At 39.3% G+C, this 23,481-nt stretch overlaps 2 protein-coding genes and 1 long non-coding RNA gene across 7 annotated transcripts in view; 1 reads left to right on the top strand and 2 right to left on the bottom strand.

Annotated features, from left to right (window-relative positions):
• The window catches only part of LOC105838812 (hemicentin-1), a 165,989-nt gene extending 150,591 nt beyond the window's left edge, over positions 1-15,398 (bottom strand). Inside the window, exon 1 of one of the 4 annotated variants that reach the window (XM_028193503.2) lies at positions 14,966-15,398. In XM_028193503.2, the coding sequence (XP_028049304.1) occupies positions 14,966-15,020 (55 nt within the window). In that variant the 5' untranslated portion in view covers positions 15,021-15,398. The remainder of the gene's footprint in view (positions 1-14,965) is intronic. The other 3 variants (XM_028193505.2, XM_028193508.2, XM_028193507.2) reach the window with 3 other exon arrangements.
• A 1,256-nt stretch (positions 15,399-16,654) lies between these two features.
• Positions 16,655-17,973, bottom strand: LOC114255286. Its single transcript, XR_003626573.2, has 2 exons — positions 17,234-17,973; positions 16,655-16,895 (listed from the first exon to the last, which is right to left on the bottom strand). It is a non-coding gene; the product is annotated as an uncharacterized LOC114255286 (long non-coding RNA).
• A 921-nt stretch (positions 17,974-18,894) lies between these two features.
• Positions 18,895-21,599, top strand: LOC105835243 (regulator of chromosome condensation). Of its 2 annotated transcripts, none has more exons than XM_012678330.3 (6): positions 18,895-19,114; positions 19,230-19,313; positions 19,587-19,966; positions 20,070-20,436; positions 20,514-20,786; positions 20,870-21,599. In XM_012678330.3, the coding sequence occupies exons 1-6, from the start codon at positions 18,910-18,912 to the stop codon at positions 21,058-21,060; spliced, it is 1,500 nt and encodes a 499-aa protein (XP_012533784.2). In that variant the 5' UTR covers positions 18,895-18,909; the 3' UTR covers positions 21,061-21,599. The 2 variants fall into 2 exon arrangements, with proteins under 2 accessions (XP_012533784.2, XP_012533783.2); XM_012678329.3 differs by having other exon boundaries at positions 19,230-19,325.
• Positions 21,600-23,481: the final 1,882 nt, after the last annotated feature.

Here is a 23,481-nt window from a genome sequence, read left to right as displayed (position 1 = left end):
AAAAGGAATGTTCAATCGTAAATACACATCTTAAGTGTGTATTTTTATTTTTTATATTTCATTTTTCTCCTAAATACTAAATTTTAAATATATAATTCTAAATTTTAAAGACTTACTCTCTAAATCTGAAATCTTACTGATTTGTAGGGCTACATTCATAATTGTGAGCAGAGACTATTTTCTGTCTTTCGGTAATTTGATTTTAGACAGTAAAATTATATTCATTATTCTCAAAATGTATTCCTATACTTTTATTTTTGTATACGCGAAGAAATAACAAAGAATTGAACTAGATTTCCTCACATATTTTTTATCACATTTCATCATTTTTATAAACTTAAGATTTAAATTCTTTTTAAGATTTAAATTCTTTTAAGTGCTTTTTCATATCGCTGTATTTCATTCTGCGTATACAGCTTATGGTATATGTTTCATGTATTTTTCTCTTAAAAAAAATTGGCGAAGACAGAAACGACAAGCGAATGTAAAAAAGTAACATTCAGTTAGAATGAACTTTATGTATTTTGGTCTATACGTAGAACGACACTATCAAACGAGTTGAGAAAGAACTATGTGTTCTTTCTCAACTCAATACTCTGAGTAAGAGCAGCCCCCACGGCAGTAAATTTTTACGAGTGAGAAATCTTAACGAATTCAGGACAAACGAGGACTGAAAATAAAAGATGCGGTTGTTCCGTAGAAACTCGCTGGAGAAGAATGTAGCAATTACTTAAGTGCTCCCACTTGTTTGCGAACGGAAAATCTAGTTTATGGGATTTGTATGCCAACAGGTGCTAGCAGAGAGCAGAACCATGCTAGACTTTTCTCCACGTAAAAGTCATTCCACCTTACGTCGGACTTTCAAATCGTTCACTCCAGTTTTCCGTCCACTCCTCCGTAGATTGTGTTGCCTCGAAGTTTCGTTGATTGTTGCCGGAATAAACAAGCATTAGAGAAAGAAGATAAATCGCCGTGCGTGCACACTCCCGTACTCTATTATCTCGATTAAAACGTAGTACACACGTGTGCACAAAGATGCATTTACACCGTCCTCTATACTTTTTTTTAAGCCCCTTTAAAATTTTCCCTCGAGCAAACTCGAGTAAGCTTAAAAATTCATGTCATGAATCTTCTACGTCGCGATAAAAACACGAATTTCAATTATTTTTTATAACATCTCTTGCACTTCTTTTTCGTCCGTTAATAATAGCTAATAATTTATCTCTTCGCAGTGAGAGACCGTGCTAAAGGATAGACTGATTATTTCATCAAACAACGCCATATTGTTCATACCGGCGACACAAGTAGACGGGGTATCCTCGTACTTTACATTTCTCGTTTCCGCGGAAACGAGTGTAGCTACTATTCCCGTTTAGTACTGTCAGAAAGTGTCCATTACATCAGGAACGACTTTGCCGGCTCGCAGGAAACTCATTCGGCTTTATGTTTGACTTTTAAATCACCGGGCGTTGGCACTAAGGCGACTTTTCGTGCGGCTGATAAGTCCGGATTTGCAGATTTTTCTTTAAACAAACAAAATAAACGTTTATCTTCTTCCCGCGTTATTAAAACTCCTTCCCGAGGTCCGTAACAAACGAGAAAAGATCATATCGTCACCTGTTATTGCCTATTATAATATAAAACGTAGCGAAGAAACAAAAAGAAAAAGTAAGAACTAAAGTAGATTTGTAATATAATACGGTGACATAAATAATATATTATCGCGCAATATATTTTTTTTTTACGCTGGGTAGAAACGGAATGCGGTTTATCTTTCCGTTTTTGATATATTTCGCCTCGGGCGGGACTTGCGGCGAAAGAGTGTCCATTTCATCAGCAGCGACTTCATCGCCTCATGTAAAACTCATTTCGCTTTATACTTCGCATTTAAATTCCAGATACTTCCTCGGCGCTTTCTCCCCTCGCGCAATCTCGTTTCCTAGATTTTTAGATACACTCACAGGCAACTCCCGTGCTCTCAGATTCAACCTCGAAAATTCATATCTCCAACTCCTTCCCTACCGCGCATACAGAAACGTTGTCCGTAACAAAATCACGCGATGAAACGCGAATTACAAAGATAAGGCTGTTATCTGATTGAATTATTTTAGAGCAATAAGAATATCAGGAAGCTAAAGTGCAAAAATAAATGAGTTATGTATACTCTTTTAAGGAAAGTTTCTTAATGGATTTTCAAAAGATTAAAGTAATTTAGCGCGTGTAATTTGCGTAAAATCTTTCACCCTAATGTTAATGATGTGGCGAAAGTTTTATTTCTTTTTTTTTTACCATTTCTAATCAAAATATGAGGAACAAATAAATGATCAACAAGAAGTATAACGAGACGAGGGAAATATGAAAAAGGTCGCGCAGCTTTTTTTCGTCACATTTCGCGTACTCATATTTTCTACGCGCGCGAAGATATTATCATTATTTCATATGAACATTTGTTTCGGCTCGTTAATCTTAACTTTTCCCATTTGTCGTATTTGATCCTGGAGTTAGTGCATCTGGGATAACATCCAATATCGCGCGAACGTTCTCACGGGAAACTTGAACAGAGAAATAGTTGAGAAACTACAGATTATCCTTTTCTTCCATGTTTTCCCATTAAACTCGGTTAACATTGCACGCGGACTGTGTGCTGTCTCGCAACTTATTAGAATTCCATTCCTACATCCTCGGTGTCTCGATTTCTGTCCGGGATCCTCGGGATCTCCCGGTTCCACCTTCACATCGTCGTTCGGCCTTATCTCCGACAAGCCCGTCTTTCATTAGAAGGTGACCAAAGGAGTTTCGATTTAAGCACAGCCAGTTTCACACAGAAAGCACGACGTCGGTCGTATCACGATCCGCTTAATGGCATAATAGATTACGCGAGTGTAACGAAGGAAGAATCTTATCGTAATGGAGAATCACGAGGAGAATCACGCTAGCCATAAGTTTAAGACCTTGAATAAGAATTAGAGGTTTTAGAATTAATTCCGAAAACACGCTCATTGAAAAAAGAGGCAATTCTTAAACAGAAAAATGAGATGTCTGAATTCTTATGCAGACTGACGGAAAAGTATGAAACCGTTAAAATATTTCAGGCATTTGAGAAAAAAATCCCGAGTCACAATTTTCTCGTCCCCCTCCGATACTTTTCTCCCATAAAAGCTTTCAACCCTCAGTGAATAAAGCCGCCTCATTTCGCCGGACGTTTCAATCGAATTTCAAAATTCATGTCCTAATTCGTGGCGCGCAGTGTCTTTTATCTGTCTTCGGCTCTCTACAATCTGAAACGACCAATGTTTCACGAGCACGCGTCCCGCGCGGTCGAAGTTTAATCAAACTTCTAAAAGACTTCCGGCGCCGGCCGAGAGACGCGGTCCCGCATTGCGATTCGTGGATTCAGGACGAACTTCCGGCACTATCTCCTCGCATTCCATCTCGCTCACACACACACACACACACACAGATACACACACTTACGTTCGCCGTATTCTTTCTGTCGCCCGTCTACTCAGCATCCCACACCCTGCATTCTCTTAGAGCTACATTCTCAGTTTCCTCCTCGCGCTCGCCCGTCAAGCCGATAGCGCGCGAGAGTTGCGAGACTCGGCGGCGGAACGAGGATCGCCTTTCGGGAAATTGAATCCCGTTTCGAATCCGCCGGGAGTCTTTCCAGCAACACGCCTGACACGTCGTGCGACGAGTCGCACTTCGGTTTCCTCTTTCACGTCGCTACATCGGAATGTTTATGCGTTTGGCTAGGAAGCGGCCTGCATCCCGCCTGAATTGATGATAGATCGCCGGCTAACGATAGAATCTCGTCCGGAATTCTTTACGTCTAAGGGAAACGTCTACGCTCGGGGGCTTTCATGTACAGCGACAGCAGTCCCTTCTTTCGGGTGAGAACACATTTAAAAAGAAAAAGAGATAAAATCTGTATCTGCGAGAGAATTCTTAACGGCTAAACCTTTCCCCGAATATGTGCACTCAACTTTCTCCCATATTTTTGCATCTATTTGCATTAATTTCCTAGAGAAACAAAAGTATAAGGTAATTTACTTTTTTATGTATGCATAAAGTAGCAAAAAAATTTTTGCAAGGTTGAGTACCCGCTGTTTGTTTTCTTTTTTCATAAAATTTAAATTAACTAAAGGTAAATTTTTGAACCTAAACTAGACGCAACTTGCAGTTGCGCCGGTGTGTATCTTTCGTTTGACGTCGCAGTCTGAATGTTACAACTTGACATCTTGTTTCTTAGTATACGTCTATTGTTCGTAGTCTACCTTCCTGTTTTGCAGGGTTTACGAGTCGCCGCTGTCGCGAAAGACTGGAACACCGATTTAACTTTGAGAGGTTTTTACCTTTTACTGGCCATTACGTTCCGCTGGTCTTGATTAAAACTAGAATTTGCAAATTGAGCTTCCTCAAGTTAAAACAAAACAAGAATCACTGAAGGACGAGCCAAGCGTATCCACGAAGGAACTTTAACTAGGTCCTTTAGTACATGAATAGCAGCGAATTGTATCCGCTACTGCGACAGTGTTTTCACGTGAAATTGCGCTTGGCTTGAGACATACATTGAACTCGATCGATTGTCATCCAAAATATAAATAAATAATAATCTTCGCGAATAATTTTGCTCGTTGCTCAAGATGCCAACGAATGACACTCTTTAAATTACAATCAATCAAAAATCAATGAAATCAGTAAAAATACACGGATTTTCAATAATATACTTAATAGCTTATCAATCAATGAAATTAATACACTCATCTTTCAGTGATTATACACTAATTCTAAAGTGAAAATCACTAAAAGACAATGAATAGGTAGTCACTAATTATCACAGCTACAAGTATACCACTGCAAATCAGTGATATGATACACTGATTGCAACTTAGAGCACAAAGAAAGGGAAAGAATTTGAAAAGCAACTTTCGCACCAGAGTTTGTTTGACAGTCGCGTGACTCGCGGCGTAAAATCAAAGTTCTCGTAGATCCGTTCGTGATGCCGACAAACGCACGTGAACATACGTCGCGTATGCAACTATATGTGGCGAAGATACACACGCGTAGATATACGTGCGGCCGCGCATGTCCCGCAATGTATGCGGAAACATTTAATCGCGATAATCACTTGCCGCCCGTGTGTTTCTCCGTGTCCGTCAAAGTTCCCGCTAATTTGTTTAAAACAGCTCGAAGAACAAAGGGGGGTGCGTTGAACCCTGCGTCGCTGCAGTGGACGATCGGTGGCAGTGGCGCCGTGCCGTGCCGTGCCGAGTCGTGACCCTAAACCTCGAACTGTACCCTTTTGCATCCACGGACCACAGTGTGGGTCAATTTTAGCCTGCATCTAGCACCCGGGGTCGGAGTAATGTTCGTTAACGAGAGCTCGGTCACGTACAAATGGTACGCTTTGCCCTGTAACGCGTCTAACGCGTGTAACGCTAAGTGCGGCGCGCATGTTGAGCTCTGCAAATGTCAATCGAAACGTGAAAGGTCTGGAAGAAGCTAACGGAATTAACGGGCCAAAAATTTAATTATTCACGTGGAATTCTAATGTAAACAAATTGCAGAATATACCTCACGTGTTCAATTATCTAAATATCTTTGCAGGGAGAAAAAATAACTATATATATAAAATTAACGTAGTAAAATATCTTGATATTTTCAAGCGCATAACGACAGATCGCAAAGCGCAAAATTATACTGCACCGCATACCTTTTCTAGCTGTAATATGACATTCTTATGCACGTACAGGGAAGACGAGACGCATAGTACTGAAAATTAATATTAGCATGCGCGGGGACAAAGGAACCTTCCATAATAAACATTATGAAACAAAAAGTATTCCTCTTTAAACTACTTTCACTAAAATGCCATTCTAATAATCTAAAAAAAGTCTGCTGCAGCATAATTTTTTTCTTCCGAGTGAAAGAATAAAATTCAATGATTTTAAACTTGATAATTTTAAATTTTTCACATATAGTAAAAATTAATGCGCTTTGTGTTCGCATTTACGAGATGGACAGTATTTCCAACAAATGGCTCGTGTAATGTTGAAAGCGGGAATATATCTGTTGTCGACAAATCGATGACATAGTATTCCAACTGAATGAATTGAAAGTGTTCCCCGTCTGCCACCGCGTTAGTATCCGAGAACCAATCCCCCACGCTTCATATCGGAAAACTTACGATTTCAACGATTCTATTTCTCGATGATACGTATCATTTTTCAAAACCCCGCAATTCTTGAAAACAATTTGCTCTTACAAAGAGAAAGAGGGGAGGGGGGCAAATAATAAATAATACTTTATAAAACAAAATTACGCGAATATTAATTTTTGCAAATCCGTTAAAAGCTAATTGAATTATTATATCTTCATTGACTTGCAAAAATTAATATTTGTTTCCGTCAGATGTACTATAGGTAAAATAATAAAAGATTAATGGCATATTTTATTGACATGAACAATATTACAAACAGATTATTTGATAATACCGGAAATCGGAATGTCTGTCACTGACAAACTATCAGAGGAAATAAGCTGGAGAAAATAGTTGAAATAAAAGATATTGAAATAAAAAGTAATAACTGCAATGTAATTATAATAATATATATATAAAGATAGTAATGGAAATATTTAATTAAAAGATGTACCAATTCGCAATTTACCTCTTGACGACGCGAGTCGTTTTTACGAGCAATAACGACTTTATTGCAATATTCGAACCGAAATATAGCTAATTGAAGACGCAAGGTAGTAGGATGCGGTCGCAGATGGATGTTTCCTAAGAACACAGGAATAAGCGACGAGTCGCAGAGTGCTCTTTTCTCGACGAAAAAGGAAGGGTCGTCGGAAAAATACAAAAACACGTCCGCGCGCGAGGGAAAATGTTTGCGGAGTCAACGAAATGTGCTTTCGCGATCGCCCACCGTGCTTCTCTCTCCCTCTCTCTTCCCACGCGTTGAAAGCTCGGACGTGTTACACCTGGACGAAGTTTCTCGCTGCTACGTTTAAAACGCGATTTGGAGGCCGCACATTTCGCAAAGGTGTGTTTGTCGAGAACTTCAAAGCGCACAATTACAGGACTTCTGAGAGGGATTCGTGCGGATGTTCAAATATTTCTTTGTCAACCATTGGCACTTTCGCGATGCGATGGTGCAGTAAGTAAGAGGAATATTATGTACCACTGCGGCGGAGCCACGGAAATATAAAATAAAACTGAATAAGTTGAAACGGATTGTTATTACTAAGTATTGTTAACCTTGACAGATGCACTCCCTAGATTTAAATAATTGCAAAAGCGCGATTCGATGGTAAAAGATAAAGCTTCGAATCCTGGTTGTCTAAGAAAATATACCCTTAATTTTCACGGCTACTTACGCACAATCAAAATTATTAATTTCAAATAAGATAAAATATTTTTTGTAATTTAAAGTAAAAATAATAAAAGTTGAAGATTATTATATTCCGCCGGATATTCATTCCTAACGCATTTCATTAGAAACAACGTCTGAGGGACATATTTCATATGACATTAACTAAGCTGGCAGAGCTCACGGTTAGATCTCACAGACCGAGTTTATTAGAGTATGAATATGATGTACGAACTTGAGCTCGAGAAGCCGGCTTGATATTTAACATAAAATTTACGAAATTAACTAAAGAGTAATCCCACTCGCGACTTTTTATTAGTATTAATATAACAATGTGCTAATCCGTTTTATATTACGTTCGTATACAAAAAATAATATTTGTTAAGATCCGCGATCGCTGATAACTTCACAGTACATTCCCAATGTATATCACGTAAAAATAGCTCTAATACAAAATCTTTTGGATAAATAGCAAAGGTAATCGATGTAAATTTTTAATCGCGCGTCACAACGAAAAAACTCGCGAAAATGGTAAAAGCCGCACATCGGCAATTCTCCTCTAATAGCGATTTATCAGCGCGCGTCGGTTTTGCGGTGCACGTGTAGAGAATTAAAAAGATAATCCCGTCAGCTGCGAGTAAATCCGGCGGTGTAACTAAAAGCGTTACAAAAGCCGCCCGTGTGGTGGAAAAAAGTGTGGATATGTCGTATACCGCATCGGTTACAGTTGGAAAGCAATGAGAAAACGAGAGAGAAATGGAAAGACAGAGAAGACAGAGAGGAAAGGGGGAGAGAAAAAAAGAGAAAGAGAGTCAGAATAATAAAAGGACAGATGATAGAGTTCGTAGGGATGATACGGGGGTGGCGTAAAGGGTGCAGAAGTTCGCGTTTATCGGTCGACGAACTGGGCCGCGTCCACGGTGTCAGCGTTATTCAAAATGCAATTTGCATCGGTGGCGCTTGCCTGCGAAAATCACAAATGCGCTCTGATTAGAGCAAGTTTTCCACCATTCGTTGCCGGGAGATAGAAACAGGCTGACCAAAAGAGAGGGGGAAATAAAAAGAGAGAGAGAGAGAGAGAGAGAGAGAGTTTCGAAACCGACACGAGATACGCGAAAAGGGGTGACGGGAAAAAAAGAAATAACAGAGAGATAGAGAGAAAAAGAAAAGGAAAAAAGATTTCCCTCGGCTAATTGCATGAGATACGCGATTGTTTCATGCATATTCAGCAGATTCTCGGGTGGGAATAGCTGATCGCCATTCCTTCGAGGGAGAATCTTTCCGTTTCCTTCTCCACCCTCTCTCTCTCTCTCTCTCTCTCGGTTTCCACGTCGCGAAAGAACGAATCTTAAAGGAGAAGAGGCTCTCTCTCGATAAAGAAACCCGATCATTAAATACAATCGTCCTAAGCCGCGAAGTGCACCACTCGACGGCAATTAAACGCAACGATCACATTCTGTTACATTTCCTTTGCTTACCAAGGTATACCAGCTACAGCCAATGTACAATTAATCAATTAAATGTACATTGTATACATCTTTTGACAATACAGTTTGCAGGACAAAAGAATTTTGCAAACTGTAATTTGGCGGACGGGAAATCTTTTGTGAAATGGCAGTTGCACCGCGATCGATAATCGCGATATTAACGCGATTGGCCCGTTCGCTGACTTTTTGCCCGTGTATATATGCGCGTAACCCGGACGCAAGCATGTGCACCGCGGCTAATTGATAAACACAGCCGTTCGTATAGCCGCCGTTATTACCACGTCGGTGCGGCGCTTTGTCGAAAATCAACGGCGATTCGACGGCTAATTAATACTGTTTTTGATATGCGCCCCGTACCTGCTCGTCAATCAGAAAACCATCGATGTCGCCGCCACCCCCGCCTGGAAATCTCGCAATTCGCGGACCTCCCTTGCTGCCTGCCCCTGTCGAACGTGTCACGAATGTCGATGGATATTTTTCTCTGACGATGATGAATATTAACGCACATTATCGGGGCTTTATCAAATCCCGCGCAAAAAAAAATGATATCGATTTATTTTGTATGTCGCACATTCTACACGTTAAATATTTCCATGAATGGATTTATTATATAAAAATAATTATTTAAAAAGTGTACAAGAAATCATATTTATGAGAAATTAATCGGATAAAGAATACAGACAAAAAAGTCTATCATTCACGTGGTTAATCTAAACTTGGAGAAACTAATTTCAATTTCTTTTCTCGATATGACGGATCTGCTATAATTAAAAAAACAACAGTATCGTATTTTGTATTAGATAACTCTTTATACACTGATAAAAAAGAATACTTGATTCAAATAAAGTTATTTAAATAGTACTAATAACAAATTTCATTTAAAAAATAAATAACATTTGTTTCAAATAAGTAATATTTTTTTATAATTAAGATGTTATTCGTTTGAAATAAATATTATTTTTTTATGAAGTATGCTATTAGTACAATTCAAATAACTATATAAATCAAGTATTCTTTGCCGTCAGTGTATTAGACATACAAAGTCTGATCCAAAGTGTAGAAATACTTGATTCTTTGACACAACGGGAACAGATCGCAGAAGTCTGTTAAACTACGTTTTAAACGCGTAGTTTAAACAAAAAAAAAAAAAAAAAGAGTTGAAATTCCATTTAAACCGATATTTCCATTATCGATCGACGTGTCAACCTCCGCTTATACAGCGGGTCGACAAATTGGCGGCCGCAAGCAATATGGACCGCGCGCGGCGAACGGTACGATTTGGTAGACGACGAATGACGCGCTCCGGCGGACGTGATTTCCTATCGGCATAGAACTCCCGCGGACACACGTATTATCTTGGATACGAGTATTATCGCGGAATCTCCACGCGCGTGTGCACGGACACGCGGTGTCCACATCGGTAATCGGCTTTGTCTCTGATTCGCGCGACCCAGACGGAAGCGCGCGTCGCCCTTTTACGTCGTTCTCACGTAAATTACTATTTTTTTTTTTTATTCCCGACCTCTCTCACGCAAACTGACGATATTTCGCGAGGTAGACACACGTAACGCGCGCGAGATTCGATTGTAATGGATCACGAGCCCAACTTTTCGAAAGGGACGGACAGACGGACGAGCGAAAAATGTACTTTCAGCCCTTCTCCGGAAAAAGGAGTGAGAAAAAAAGGGAGATAATCATCACCGGCGCGCGCTTTCGGGATGTGTCTCGGCCTGCCGCGAAATATGCGGCGCACGCGCGCGATTTGCTGGCAGAATTTTCTATCGGGCGGCTACCTGCGCGCCGAATGCCCCGGCCGATGATTGATAACGGAGAAAGCGGGTCACCTATATTTTTCCTTTTTTTTTTAGGCGAACGTTTTACAACGGCTTCAACCCTTTTATTCCGCTCGCTCGCGCTGATTGCGAAAGCGTACACCGCGCGGGTCTGCCGAGCGCGAGCGCGACGTTTCGCGTACGTTTCGTGTCGGTCGATATGTGTGTGTGTGTGTGTGTGTGTGTGTACGTCTCAAGTTTGTTCTTCTTTGGCAAGATCGCGTGCGGCTTCATCGAACGGCGCTTCTCGAGGAGACCCGTATGTAACCGCGGCCTTTGAATACTTCCGCGCAATCATCTGAAGGAGATAAGAGGGAGAATCGTTCGCGCGATTTGCAAGGCGCTTATGCGGAAAACGCGATCCGACACGGCGGGGCGAATTAAGGGGATCAATCGCGACATTTTTGCAAATCTTATACACCAGCACTGGATCCGCCGGATTCACGTCTCTCTTCCGCGCGGCGCAAATCACTCGGTTCGAAACCCGGATCGAAGCTCGATCTCGTGATATCGTCGCCGTCGTTTCGCGCAGTTTTACGATTTAACGCATGTGTCCTCAATACTCCTCTTCAATTTTTCCAATTGTTCTCAAACTGTTTTTATTTCCTATGTAGCGTTTTTTCTACGATGTTTCACTTGTCATGACGAGTATTCCGCGCAAAAATTCGTTTTTTCAAATATCACGCTCGCGAAATAACACAACGAGTTTTCGAGTTTGTATAATAATATAGGACAGTTCTAATATAAAAATATGTTGTGAAGGAAAACAAGGAGTAACTTTTCTATTGTAAAGCGAAGTTAAAATTGAAATGACAATAGCTGTTGTCGTGCGGCTTGATAAACAAATAAAAGAAGCGGGACATCACGATGACTCTACGTATGTCCCAACAATGTTTAATTCATTATATACTGAATCAAATTTTCTGATAGCCTCGTTTTATTTAAATATAATCGCACTTACTTTACACTCGCTATTGTATAAGCAAATTATAAGAAAAACAGTGAATTTCGAATATCCAATTACAATTAGTACTTCTGAAATAACCAAAACTAAAAAAGTTTCAGTAAACTAATTTTAGAATGTAAACGAACATTACAACATGAAAGAGGGAACTCATATCTATGATAATTTTAAGCAAACTTTGCTATAGAAATTTATTGCTATAGAAATTTTAATTTGTAAGACATCCAATTGTACGTGTTCAAGAGTTAAAAGCAAAAAAAAGAATTTTCGATCAAATTCATATTATGAATTATATATATGTATAAGTTAGAATTTTATCACAGAATTAATAAAAAGAATAGCGTTGCTTTTCGAACAACTCGGTAGATAGACGCTGGGTAGATTTTAAAAAAAATGCTTCGTATATCATTTCAACGCAAAAGGCAACTATCTTTCTACAATCTCCATCAGAAATTCTATCAGCGCCTCGTGTGCCACAGAATACCGTGTGATGATTGATAGCGAAGAAACTGGGTTAACGGCGGCTCTTTTTTTCTCACGTTTTGTTTCGATTGCCGTATCCGTCTTCACACGTTTGCAATACGCTGCATTGCGCTGGACACTCGGGCAGGCGTCACTTGCGTTTCGCAAACGAAAAACAAATACTTTGATAAGTACGCCGAACAGAAAGATGAGTGAATGTCCATTCACAGCGAACGAGAAACATTAAGGAGATCCTCCAGCTACAAAAAAGTAGAAGAAAATATGACTTTTCATTCATGTATATCTTTTAAGAAACTTCAGGCACTGTCATCTATAAATAATAAATAATAAACAAAATTTAAGCAATATAAATAAAAATTTATTATTGAAAATATTTTCTTTATAATACTGATAAATATTATTTTAAGAAATAGAAAAGAATTATTTATAACATGTGTGTATTATCTGTTCTTTATAAACTTTATTCTTCTTTATGAATGTTTTGTTCAAAATGTTTATATTTTGTTTGCAATTAACTTTTACTTGAAACTCTCTTTCTATAAGACTCAACACTATTTTATTTTAACAATTATTTAAAGTAAAATGTACCCATATAGTTTTCAAAATTTGAAAAAATTAAAAATATCTATACATTAATCATAAACTTATTCTCATAATTTGACCAAGTTCTAATATTTTATAAAAAGACTGGAGTATCTCCTTAAAAGCAAAAGTGTGTTCTCTGAGGATGCGTAAAAGAGGGCGGACACGAACAATCTTCCTCCATCTCTATATCGTCAATTCTACTCCGAAAATAAGATACGAACACGAATATCACTAGCTTACATTTTGAACATTAATGCATTTTTCTTCAATACCAAAGTATAATTATTTCAATTACAGTTTATGTTTATTTACAGATCTATAGATCTTCATATATCCATTGAAAGAATTTAAGAATTATGTAATATAAATAAAAAGTTTTTTTAATATCTTCTAAATATTCATAAAATTAATGAAATTAATACTTAAATATTAATACTAACGCATTATTAATAGAGGAGAAGATCCTTGGAAATATAAGTGAAATTCTCATGATTATATATAGAATCATTTGTTTAGTAACTCATTGTTATACAGTGACGCCAATATGCCAATACAGAGCAATTAATATTTGTTATAAAGCATTTTTACTTTTGAAACTTTTTCAGGTATATTTTAACGTTTTAACATTTTATTCGATCACACGTATTTTGAGTTATATACAAAATTAAACAATAAAATTTGACTAATGTAGCCTTTTGAGCATGCTGACGTTTCAACAGATCTAACACGGCCTCTTTTTTCAAGTTTTTATATCAAAATGGTTATTCGATTAATCGAATGTAGTTTGAATCTACTGGCAACATTAAATGTATTATAGATTTTTAATACTATAGTTTATATTTAATGCAAAGATCATGTATATTTTACATATATTCTGCAATATTTTCTTTTTATTTTAACTGATACGTATATAATTTTATAACAAAACACTGTTTTTTAGACAAATCCAACATTTTGACACATTAACATCTTCGTTTCTCTTTGATTTATTATACAGTGTCGTCATATTTTTATAAATAACATCCTGTTAAATATTTTATCATTTTGAGTCTAGACTCGATTGCATAACATATTGGCGAATGAAAATGTTAAGATTACAACATAAGATATTGATTATTAACAGAATTAATGTACAAAACGTAAATAGAAAGCCATAATATCATCTCCTCTAGTAATTCTATAATTTTTTGTTTCCTATTACTTCAAATTCATAGTAAATTCTTATGTATAACAAGATTCAGATTATTTCTTGAACTTAAAATTTCGTCCCATGACATGAATGATTTCTATTTTTCCTAATCCAAAAGATAACATACGTGATAAAACAATATTATGTTTCGACACTGATTTAATATTCTGTGTATTTGATCGACCCGCGCCAGTTCACTGAAATCGGAAATAACTTTTCGTAGGCGGTATTGTATTTCTTAGAAGCACGTGTGTGAGTGCCGGTGGCAAATGTCGCGACGTCCACTCAACCAGATTGTGCAGACGCTGATACGTTCGTCCGAGCAAGAAAATCAATCCACTTTCGCCAAACAGAATTTCTGTCCCGCCTCGTGCGAATTCGGCGCACGCTTGGTTTCATCTCCACTGAGAAGTGGTGGCTCAACAAGTCGCGCGGCCGTCGAGAAGTCATCGCCAACAGCGATCCACGTAAGTGCAGAGTACAAAGAAAAAGCCACAGTCACGTTCGCCGAACTATTTCTTTGTTCGACTATTTAATCACGACGCCGACAATTTATTTCGTAAAATTTGAGATTAATTTAACAACTTACTTTATATTTTGTCTGTTTCCCAGGGTATGTTAGACTTTTATCAGATATGAAAATTTAAAGATCTTAAATCTTGACGAAAAAAAAAAGAGATTCGATATTTCATTTACAAGTTTGCTAAATGCATTCAGATTGACTGCATATGCACACATCAATTGATAAATTTATATTGATCTAAATCTTTTTCAATCATTCGTTTTATCAATCTTTTCTACATAACGAATAATAAGATCCGCTTCACCAATGATTATTTACATTTTGATTTCAGTAAAAATCTCACACAAGACAAATCATAAATTTTCCGTAGAGGTAATGCAATAACGTAAAACTTGTTTAAAATCTAAGCTATACGTGACTTGTCGCGCATTAAATATTGAAACGATAGCCATCACACGTTTCTCGGCGACCACGCGACACCGAAGCTCGCGTACGTTCTCCAGGCAAAACGTGAAAGATTACTCACCCCCTACCAGCAGCAGCAGCAGCGGCGGAAAAAATCGGCGCGTCGTCCCCGTCATCGTCCTCGTCCTTCTACATCAAACGATCCTGTCTCCTGAAGCTGTCCGACGACGTTGGTTACTCTCTCGACGGTACCACGTTCTTCCCGCGACTACCACGTGGATCCTTCCCTTTCCACTCTCTTTTGCGAATATTTCCGCAGGGAGACGTGCGCGCAAAAAAGCCGGCGCGATACCGGGCCGAAACTCGGATTCCCAAGTCGCGCGCTAAAACCGCGACGGAAATCGCACCGGAGGATGCACCGATGTGAAGAACGGACCAGAGCCGGATGGATGACGAGGGAGAAACAAACGAGGGAAGCTGCGCGGGCGAAGTCTCGCCGTCGACTGGCGCGCTTCCGCGTATCCGACCCCTCTGATAACCGGCCGGCACCCTCTCTGCACCCTACCGCACGAAATCCCTCCCTCCCGCCCCTGTCGCCGTATCACGCGGGCACCGAACCTCCGCGGTCATCCTCCACCGCGTGCTAATTCGCGCTTCACTGCGAATCGCGACCGCGCGCGCGCCGTTTTGCCAAACGGTAACAAATTTCCCGTGAACTCGGCTAAATTTCCTGTTTCTCTGTCTCTCTGTACACGTACACGCGCGCACTGCAAATGACCTGAAATGAGCAACAAATGAAATTTTTATTTGAGGCAAGAAAGTTTTTCATTCATCAAACAATCGAGCAATGTGTTACATGCAATTTCTCTCGCTGCCAATTTTATTTTCTGTTTTTCTTATTAGCGTACGTTAAACTGAGTATACATTTGGTAACGAACAGTGAATATTCGTGCTTTGGCAGATGTGTACACCACTCTTTAAATTACAACCAGTGAAAAATCAGTGAAAATACTGATTTTCAGTGGTGCATCTATAACTTGTTAATCAGTGAATTAAATACACTGATGTTTCAGTGTGATTACATACTAATTCTGAAGTAAAAATTACTAAAAAACAATAAATACTCACTAATTATCACAGCTGCAGGTATACCACTCCAAATTAATGATAATACACTGACTGCAATTTAGAGCACGAAGAAAGGGAAAGAATCTGAAAAGTAAGTTTCACATCAGAGTTTGTTTGACTTAAAAATAACTATTTGAAGTTAAACATTGACTCATTTAAAATTATGTAGTTAAGTAAAAAATTGTTAACTTTTTTAAAATAATCATTACCCAATCCTAGTTTTAACAAATCGGTGTATCATAAATATATATTTATATTAGTCCGTTCTTCATAGTTGCACTGAGCTAGTGCAATAAAATTAAATCAGACGAGTATATTTTTTCTCATTCTCTAACTTATTGCATTAGTACAGTTTAGTGCAACTATAAAAAAACCAGATAATAGCACAAACTGGATCTCGGAAATCTTCAAACAAAAAATAGATATTGATTTTAAATCAAAAAAATTTACTGCGCAGAAAAGTGTCTTGTATCTTAATTGGAAATCCGATAGATTCAATCATTATATCTGTTGAAAAAGAACACGAATCAGAAATCTTAAAAGAATTATGAGATTATAGTCAAAAATTATAGAATCAGACATTGTAGTTTTAAAATCTTGAGTAATATTATAATATAAATTCTGCTTAATTTATATCAAAAACACTCAATATATATCTTGTGTAACAATTTTTCTTCCTATATTTTGATGTGTGTGTGTGTGTGGGAGAGGGGGGGGGAGATATAGACAACATTTTATTTTTCTGATGTTGAGATGTAAAAAACGTTAAGTGATTATTCTCAGGTTACATTCCTAACAGCAAATCAATTTTATTCGTAAACATACTCACCCAAGTAACATGCGTTTCATTCGTCGAAACCTCTTGTCGTAAATCTCGTCAGTCACTTCATGCGACACCGCGGCGAAATCTGGAGTTCTGGATACTATTACAATAAAAATTCTGCTTAGTTTTTAGCAAAAACACTTAAAATATGTACCTCATATAACCATTTTTCTTTCTGTATTTTGAATCGTGTGTGTGTGTGTGTGTGTGTGTGTGTGTGTGTGTGTGTGTGTGTGTGTGTGTGTGTGTGTTTTGAGAGAGGAGAGAGAGAGGAAAGGAAGAAAGAAAAAGAGAGAGTGTGTGTGTGTATGGTGAGAGGAGAAAGAGAGATGGACAGTTTTATTTCTCTGACGTTGGGATGTAAAAAATGTTGAGTGATTATTTTCAAGTTAACATTTCTAACAGCAAATCAATGTTATTCGTGAACATCATACACACCCAAGTAACATGCGTTTCATTCGTCGAAACCTCTTGTCGTAAATCTCGTCAGTCATTTCATACGACATCGCGACGATAAAACTGCGCCGAATGATAATAACAGGCTGTCCGTGAGAATGTCGTATCTTTGGTGAAAGCGCGATTCACTCGATGGCACTCGTACTCGCATACTTCGCGACTGCGACAAGGAATTACACGCGATCGCGTAAATTCCGCGGGAATTTTACTCGAAAAGAAGAGCCACCCGCGCTCCGCCACATCAGCTCGCCCGCCATATTTGTTAACTACCAGCGACTGCAATTCGCGGTAATCACGTGACTCTCGTTTGCCGCCAAAACGCGTATGCCCGCGAAACGTAAATAAATAGCATAATTTAAGAAAAATAATGTAAGATAATTTGCCAAATAAATGAACGACAATGAATGATGCAACAAATGATGAAAATAACGAAAAGGAAAATCGTGAAATAACAACGGTGATTAAATTTACAGTGTACAATCAAAAAGTGAACGCTCGCCTCTCCCGAAATTTTCAGATATTCCCGTCAAACTCCTCCGAACTCTTCATTCGTCAAAAATTCCTTCTTTCCATAATCCCTCGAGTTTTACAAGAGTGAAAGTAAAATCTATTCGAAAGCACCTTTTGACGAATAAAATATGTTCGAGAGCGTCGCTTAATGGAACGACACGTGCAGACGTCGATCGTACGCGAACGAAAGAAAAGATGTAGCGTCAGCGTGAATCGCGTGAATGATACGATTCTTTATCGTTTTAGATTCGCTTTCACGACGATCCAGTCGCGAATAAACGATCTCTCGCGAAACAACCGGACGGATCAAACGGATTTCCACCGTCCCTTCGTTATCGTCGATTGTCGATCATAAATCTGAGGAAAGGAGGGAGGAGAAAAAGGCGGCGGTCATCCTAAAATTCTTTCTAAAAACCGCGCGATACCAAGTTATTAATCCCTCTTTCCCCCCGCCCTGGAAAACGTTCGTACGGCAACCGTCCGAGATATTAAACCGCAGAATCCGAAAGTTTCCTAACGAGCCAGTCGGTCTTATGAAGCCGCGCCGCGATGTAATATTCGCAGGAAAAACGGGCCCCTTCGTTTATTAATTTATCGCGGGAAGTTGTAAAATATCAGTCGTTATCTCGGGACAAAGTAACTTTTTTTTTATGAGCAAACTTACGGGCTCCGATGAAATATAAAGGAACCGCGTAAAAATTGTAATTATCAGAATTTTATTTCTCACGCGACAGCAAACAACGGCGAGAGAGAGAGAGAGAGAGAGAGAGAGAGAAAGACATGAAAGGGACGACTGTAAACAAATGTGCATACGTACGTCCCCATATTGCGAGAAGTCTGCTTTTCATCTCTCTTAGACGCGTTTCGCTTTCACAGGACGATTTCTATTAGCGGAACGTTCCTTCGATGCATAAAAATCGCTTCGATTGACTACAGACGCGTTACGAGAGCGATGGCAACGCGCGTTTTGGCGCGCAAACGCATGCAACGTGCCGAACGTTGCTGCAAATAACGCTTCGGAGGCGAAGGTAACAAAACCAAACGGCTTCTTCGGCCGTACGCCCCACCACCGCGGGCGCAGAGCTTCGCTGCTATTCCCTAGCACTCGACTGGTCCTCCGGTACGCGTGCTGCATTCAAAATCCACCAATGAGAATCGCCTGCAACGATTGGAGCAGCCTGTCACGCGTGTTGGCAACGCGCGTTGCTGCACATCCTTCTCGCCTCGCGGCGCTCGCGCCACACTTCGCGAGTTGCGCGTACAGTCGCAAGGCCTCGGAGCACATCGGTATTTTTGGCGCCAACGAGACGAGGGACAACACATATTCACGATCCGCGAGAAATAACGGCAGAAGTGAGTACGCGTACGCACCTCGGGACGAAAGGCACCCGGCGGGACGCGGGTGACAGTCATGATAAGCGTTTTGCGGGCATGTTCGCGAACCTAACCTGAAAAAAAAATGTTGCAGTGCCACGGAAAACCAGGAAACGGACGGCCGAGGACCCCACGCGGGCGGACAAGGCGCCGAAGCAGATCAAGAAGAAGCCGCAAGGTAGTCGATCCGGTGAATTTTTGTTCTATTCTCTCTTTCGAAAATATCCTTTCCCCCCTCCCCTCCAAATGTAAGTGTTGAATAATATAAGAATTGTAATTCACGCAGTCTCTAATGTTCTAAGAGAATTCGTTTTGCACGAACGTCAAAATATATTGCTTCCTAATATCTTTCTTCCATTGGAATTAAAAATGAGAAGATTTCAAAATTGCTTTACTACTAGGAAGGAGATTGTTTACACAAGTCTAATTTACACATATTTGTCTTCTGCAGTATTAACTGTAAAAACCGATCTGCGATCACTTTCAATCGGTGGTGTTATGCTCGTATTTGGACAAGGTGACTTTGGGCAGCTTGGCCTAGGCGAAGACATTACTGAAAAAACATATCCAGGAGCCATATCTGATTACCAGGACATTGTAGCCATAGCAGCTGGTGCTATGCATAATGTATGTTTAAGACAGACAGGAGAGGTATTAACTTTCGGATGCAATGATGAAGGGGCACTTGGACGAGACACTAGTAAAGAGGGGTCGGAAACAGTACCGGACATAGTTGAGTTGCCTGGTAAAGCCATTCAGGTGACAGCAGGAGATTCGCACACTGCTGCATTGCTAGAGGATGGCCGTGTATTTGCTTGGGGTTCATTTAGGGTATATTTCTTTGATTTCTCTTTATAATCATTAGTTGCTTACAAATTATTCATTTTTAATTAAGATAAAATCTTATTTATGTGATAATGACATTTGTAAATAGGATACACACGGTTCTATGGGACTGACGTTGAAAGGAATTGAGCGACTCCCTGTAGAAATGTTACCCGAAGTAAAAGTCATCAAAATAGCATCGGGTAATGATCATTTAGTATTTCTTAGTGAAAATGGACGTGTATATACCTGTGGACGCGGTGAACAAGGACAACTAGGGCGGGTAGCTGCCCGTACAGCCAGTAGAGATTCACGACAAGGAATAGGTCTGCTACTGACTCCAGGCATAGTTGAATTTAAAATCAGACAGAAGTTATACTTTAATGATGTATGGGCAGGACATTTCTGTACTTTTGCCAAGGAACACAAGAAAGGGGATATATATGTATTTGGACTAAATAATTTTCATCAAATTGGTAAGACAATTCTTTCAAAAATCATATACTTTTCAATTTTAAGTGTTCTTCTTTTTACACATTGAAAAATATTTTAGGTTTAAAGGATAACGAAATTCATTTTCATCCACAAGTGTCAAAAACCTTTAATGGTAAAGTGTGGAAACATATCAGCAGTGGGGAACATCATACCATAGCTCTGGATGATGCTGGACAAGTTTTTGTGATGGGTCGCAAGGAATACGGTCGCCTTGGACTCGGACCTAATTGCTCGGACGCTAAAGAACTTACATTAGTTCCTACTTTAAGTTCTACTAAATGTATTGACGTAGGCGCGGGTAGCAGAGAATCTTTTGCAGTCACAGAATCTGGTAATGTGAAATGTGAATGTAACATAACATTAATTGTTCCTAAAAATAGTTAATCATATAAATCCATTTTTTAATTGTGATAGGCGATTTATATTCGTGGGGTAATGGAACCAATGGAAGTCTTGGAACGGGAGATACGGAAGATGTCGAGGAACCAATGTTAGTTAAGGGAAAGCAGTTGGAGGGTAAAGCAGTAGTACGAGTCAGCGGTGGCGGTCAGCATACTCTAGCTTTGGCAACTATTCGTCCGGTGAAAGAGAAAACTGTTGGTTAATATCAAATCTTATATTTCAAGACATTGTGTATGTGATATGAATTTAGACAGGAACGAGACCATTTGATTTTTACTACTTTATTTCCGAACATCTATGAGGTTATCTTGCCGAACAGAAATGTAAAAAACCTTCCATTAAGTCTTCGATTTTGTTTAGAATTAAATAACATTTAAATCTGTACATACTCTGTCACATCGCCACAAATTCATCATGCTTACAATAATTAATATATTGTGTTTTTTGTTGTATTGTTAGCATTACTGATTATTATATGTGTATTGTCAAAACAGACTTTCTACTTACAGATTTGTGTCTAAAAGTATACGCGAAAAGGGATACTTTAAACAGACATATATAAAATTATATTTTGAACAAACAATAAAAGTTGTTAAATGTAAAGTAAGTGTGATAGTACACTAGCCAAATTTTTATGCCATTTATACTTAATAAAAATTTAGGTAATGTATTACGCATTATTATTTGCAATTGAAATCGTATGTTGTATAAAATCATGAAGAATAAACTGTTTGTAAATGTATTTTGATTCACTTACAATCTCACACTAAACTAAGCTTTTCTAACATAGATAAAGATCTCTTTCAAAGTAAAATTAATACGTAAACTTGATAGTAAGCGGTCATCGCGTCGTTTTAAGGTGTTTTCATCCATCAGCGCCTCTATGTGCACATTAAACTACGTAGTCAAATATCTATGAATCCGTAGGTAATGTGCATGACTTTGGGTCTTTTCTATGCTATGTCCATGTTTATTTTCTGTTATGGTTCTGTTTCATGCTATACCCGTAAATTTTATAATTATATTCATTATATACATTCATATTTTAAATTTGTTTTATGCAAATGTGCAATACCACGTATACATGATATAAATTCAATTAATGGATTTGATAAAAATTCACTCACCGATTGCTGTCGCTTCTCCTGCTGCTGATGTTGCTGCTGCTACTGCTACGTACATTCCTTTTCCGGTTTTGATACTGAAAATGTGATAAATATTATTCCTAAACTCAAACACAAAAGCAGGTAAAGAAATATATCATTTGAAAAAATATATAGTATATTTAATACCGAGTCACTTCATGGATGCCGCTTTCTGCTGAAATCATCCTGCTATTTTCGAACCGCATATTAATAACGATCGCCCGATACTTGATTCAGCACTCCCGATATTACGGATAATTTATCACACACGAGTAAAACGTAAACTGTGCGCGAGAATTTCACTTGGCGCGACCGTTACATTTGGAAAAATACGTGAAAAGTACGACTCGTCTGTAATAGCGCTTCAATTGGCACTCGTTTTACCTCTGTTAGGTACGATCTCACATGCCTCGCGAATTGTCTGTTAGCGCGACGGCATTCTCAACACGACACCGTACGTGCGCACAATGAATTCCGAATACGCGAGACACGCACAGAGTCGACAATGCGTCCGACCGGCGCTGGAGCGTGAGGGAACATGACGGCAGCGGCGGACGTGACCGTTGGTAGGTACACTCGGCGGTACTCGGCGCTAGTCGGCGCGACTCGGCAAGTCGGCCGCCGAGTCGCGCCGACTAGCGCCGAGTACCGCCGAGTGTACCTACCGACGGTCACGTCCGCCGCTGCCGTGCCGGCAGCCATGTTTCTTCGTGCTCCAGCGCTGGTCATACGTAGTCGAACGTTCCGTTGACTCCGTGTGTGTTTCGCGTGTGTCTCGCGTATTCAGAATTCGAATTGTGCCCAACTACGGTGTTGAGACTGTCGAGAGTGCCGTCGCGAGACGTGAGATCGTACGTATTCATGTATAAAGCGCAGTATCGTGCCTTCGGTTTCGAGTGAAGTGTTCGCGTGTGCGTTCGAGCAAAGTGTTTGCTCGAAGGGGATACGTTCGGTAAAACATCGCGAGTGCCAATTAAGTGAAGTGCTACTAGTCGATCGTCGTGCGAGCATACGAAATTCTCGAATTGAATTTGTCTCCGTTTGTTGTATCTCGGCGTGCAATTTTCATTCAAACGGTTTTGCTCAGCCTGCGTTTCCACGAAGTTACGTGGAAACGTCACGCCACTTTCGTGCCGTGTTGATTTTCGTTCCGAGCAAAGTTTTCGTGTGCGCGTATTCGCTCGAGGAGTGTCGTACGCAATCCGTTCGGTAGAATGTCGATCGTGCCAATAATGAAACTTTAAACTTTACTAGTCGTCGCGCAATCATACAGAGATACGAAACTCTGGGAGCGAATTGATTTACTTCTGTTCAGTGTGTCTTGACGTGTCGTACTTTTAACGTATTTTTTCCAAATGTAACGGTCGCGCCAAGTGAAATTCTCGCGTGCGGTTTACGTTTTACTCGTGTGTGATGTGTGTGTGATATATCATCTGTAATATCGGGAGTGCCGAATAAAGAATCGGGCGATCGTTATTA

The sequence above is a fragment of the Monomorium pharaonis genome, chromosome 3 (assembly GCF_013373865.1).
Source record: "Monomorium pharaonis isolate MP-MQ-018 chromosome 3, ASM1337386v2, whole genome shotgun sequence".
Taxonomy (NCBI): Eukaryota; Metazoa; Arthropoda; class Insecta; order Hymenoptera; family Formicidae; genus Monomorium; species Monomorium pharaonis.
Note: the sequence above shows the minus strand (reverse complement) of the source record. Positions and strands in the feature narration are given on the sequence as shown.

What these genes read in the sequence shown, in the direction of transcription:
- LOC105835243 (XM_012678329.3), top strand. Translation starts at nt 18,910, where the DNA reads ATGAGAATCGCCTGCAACGATTGGAGCAGCCTGTCACGCGTGTTGGCA. An exon ending in GCCGCAAGGTAGTCGATCCG is followed by an intron (nt 19,326 to 19,586) that starts GTGAATTTTTGT and finishes TGTCTTCTGCAG; the next exon opens with TATTAACTGTAAAAACCGAT. An exon ending in TTTTGCAGTCACAGAATCTG is followed by an intron (nt 20,787 to 20,869) that starts GTAATGTGAAAT and finishes TAATTGTGATAG; the next exon opens with GCGATTTATATTCGTGGGGT.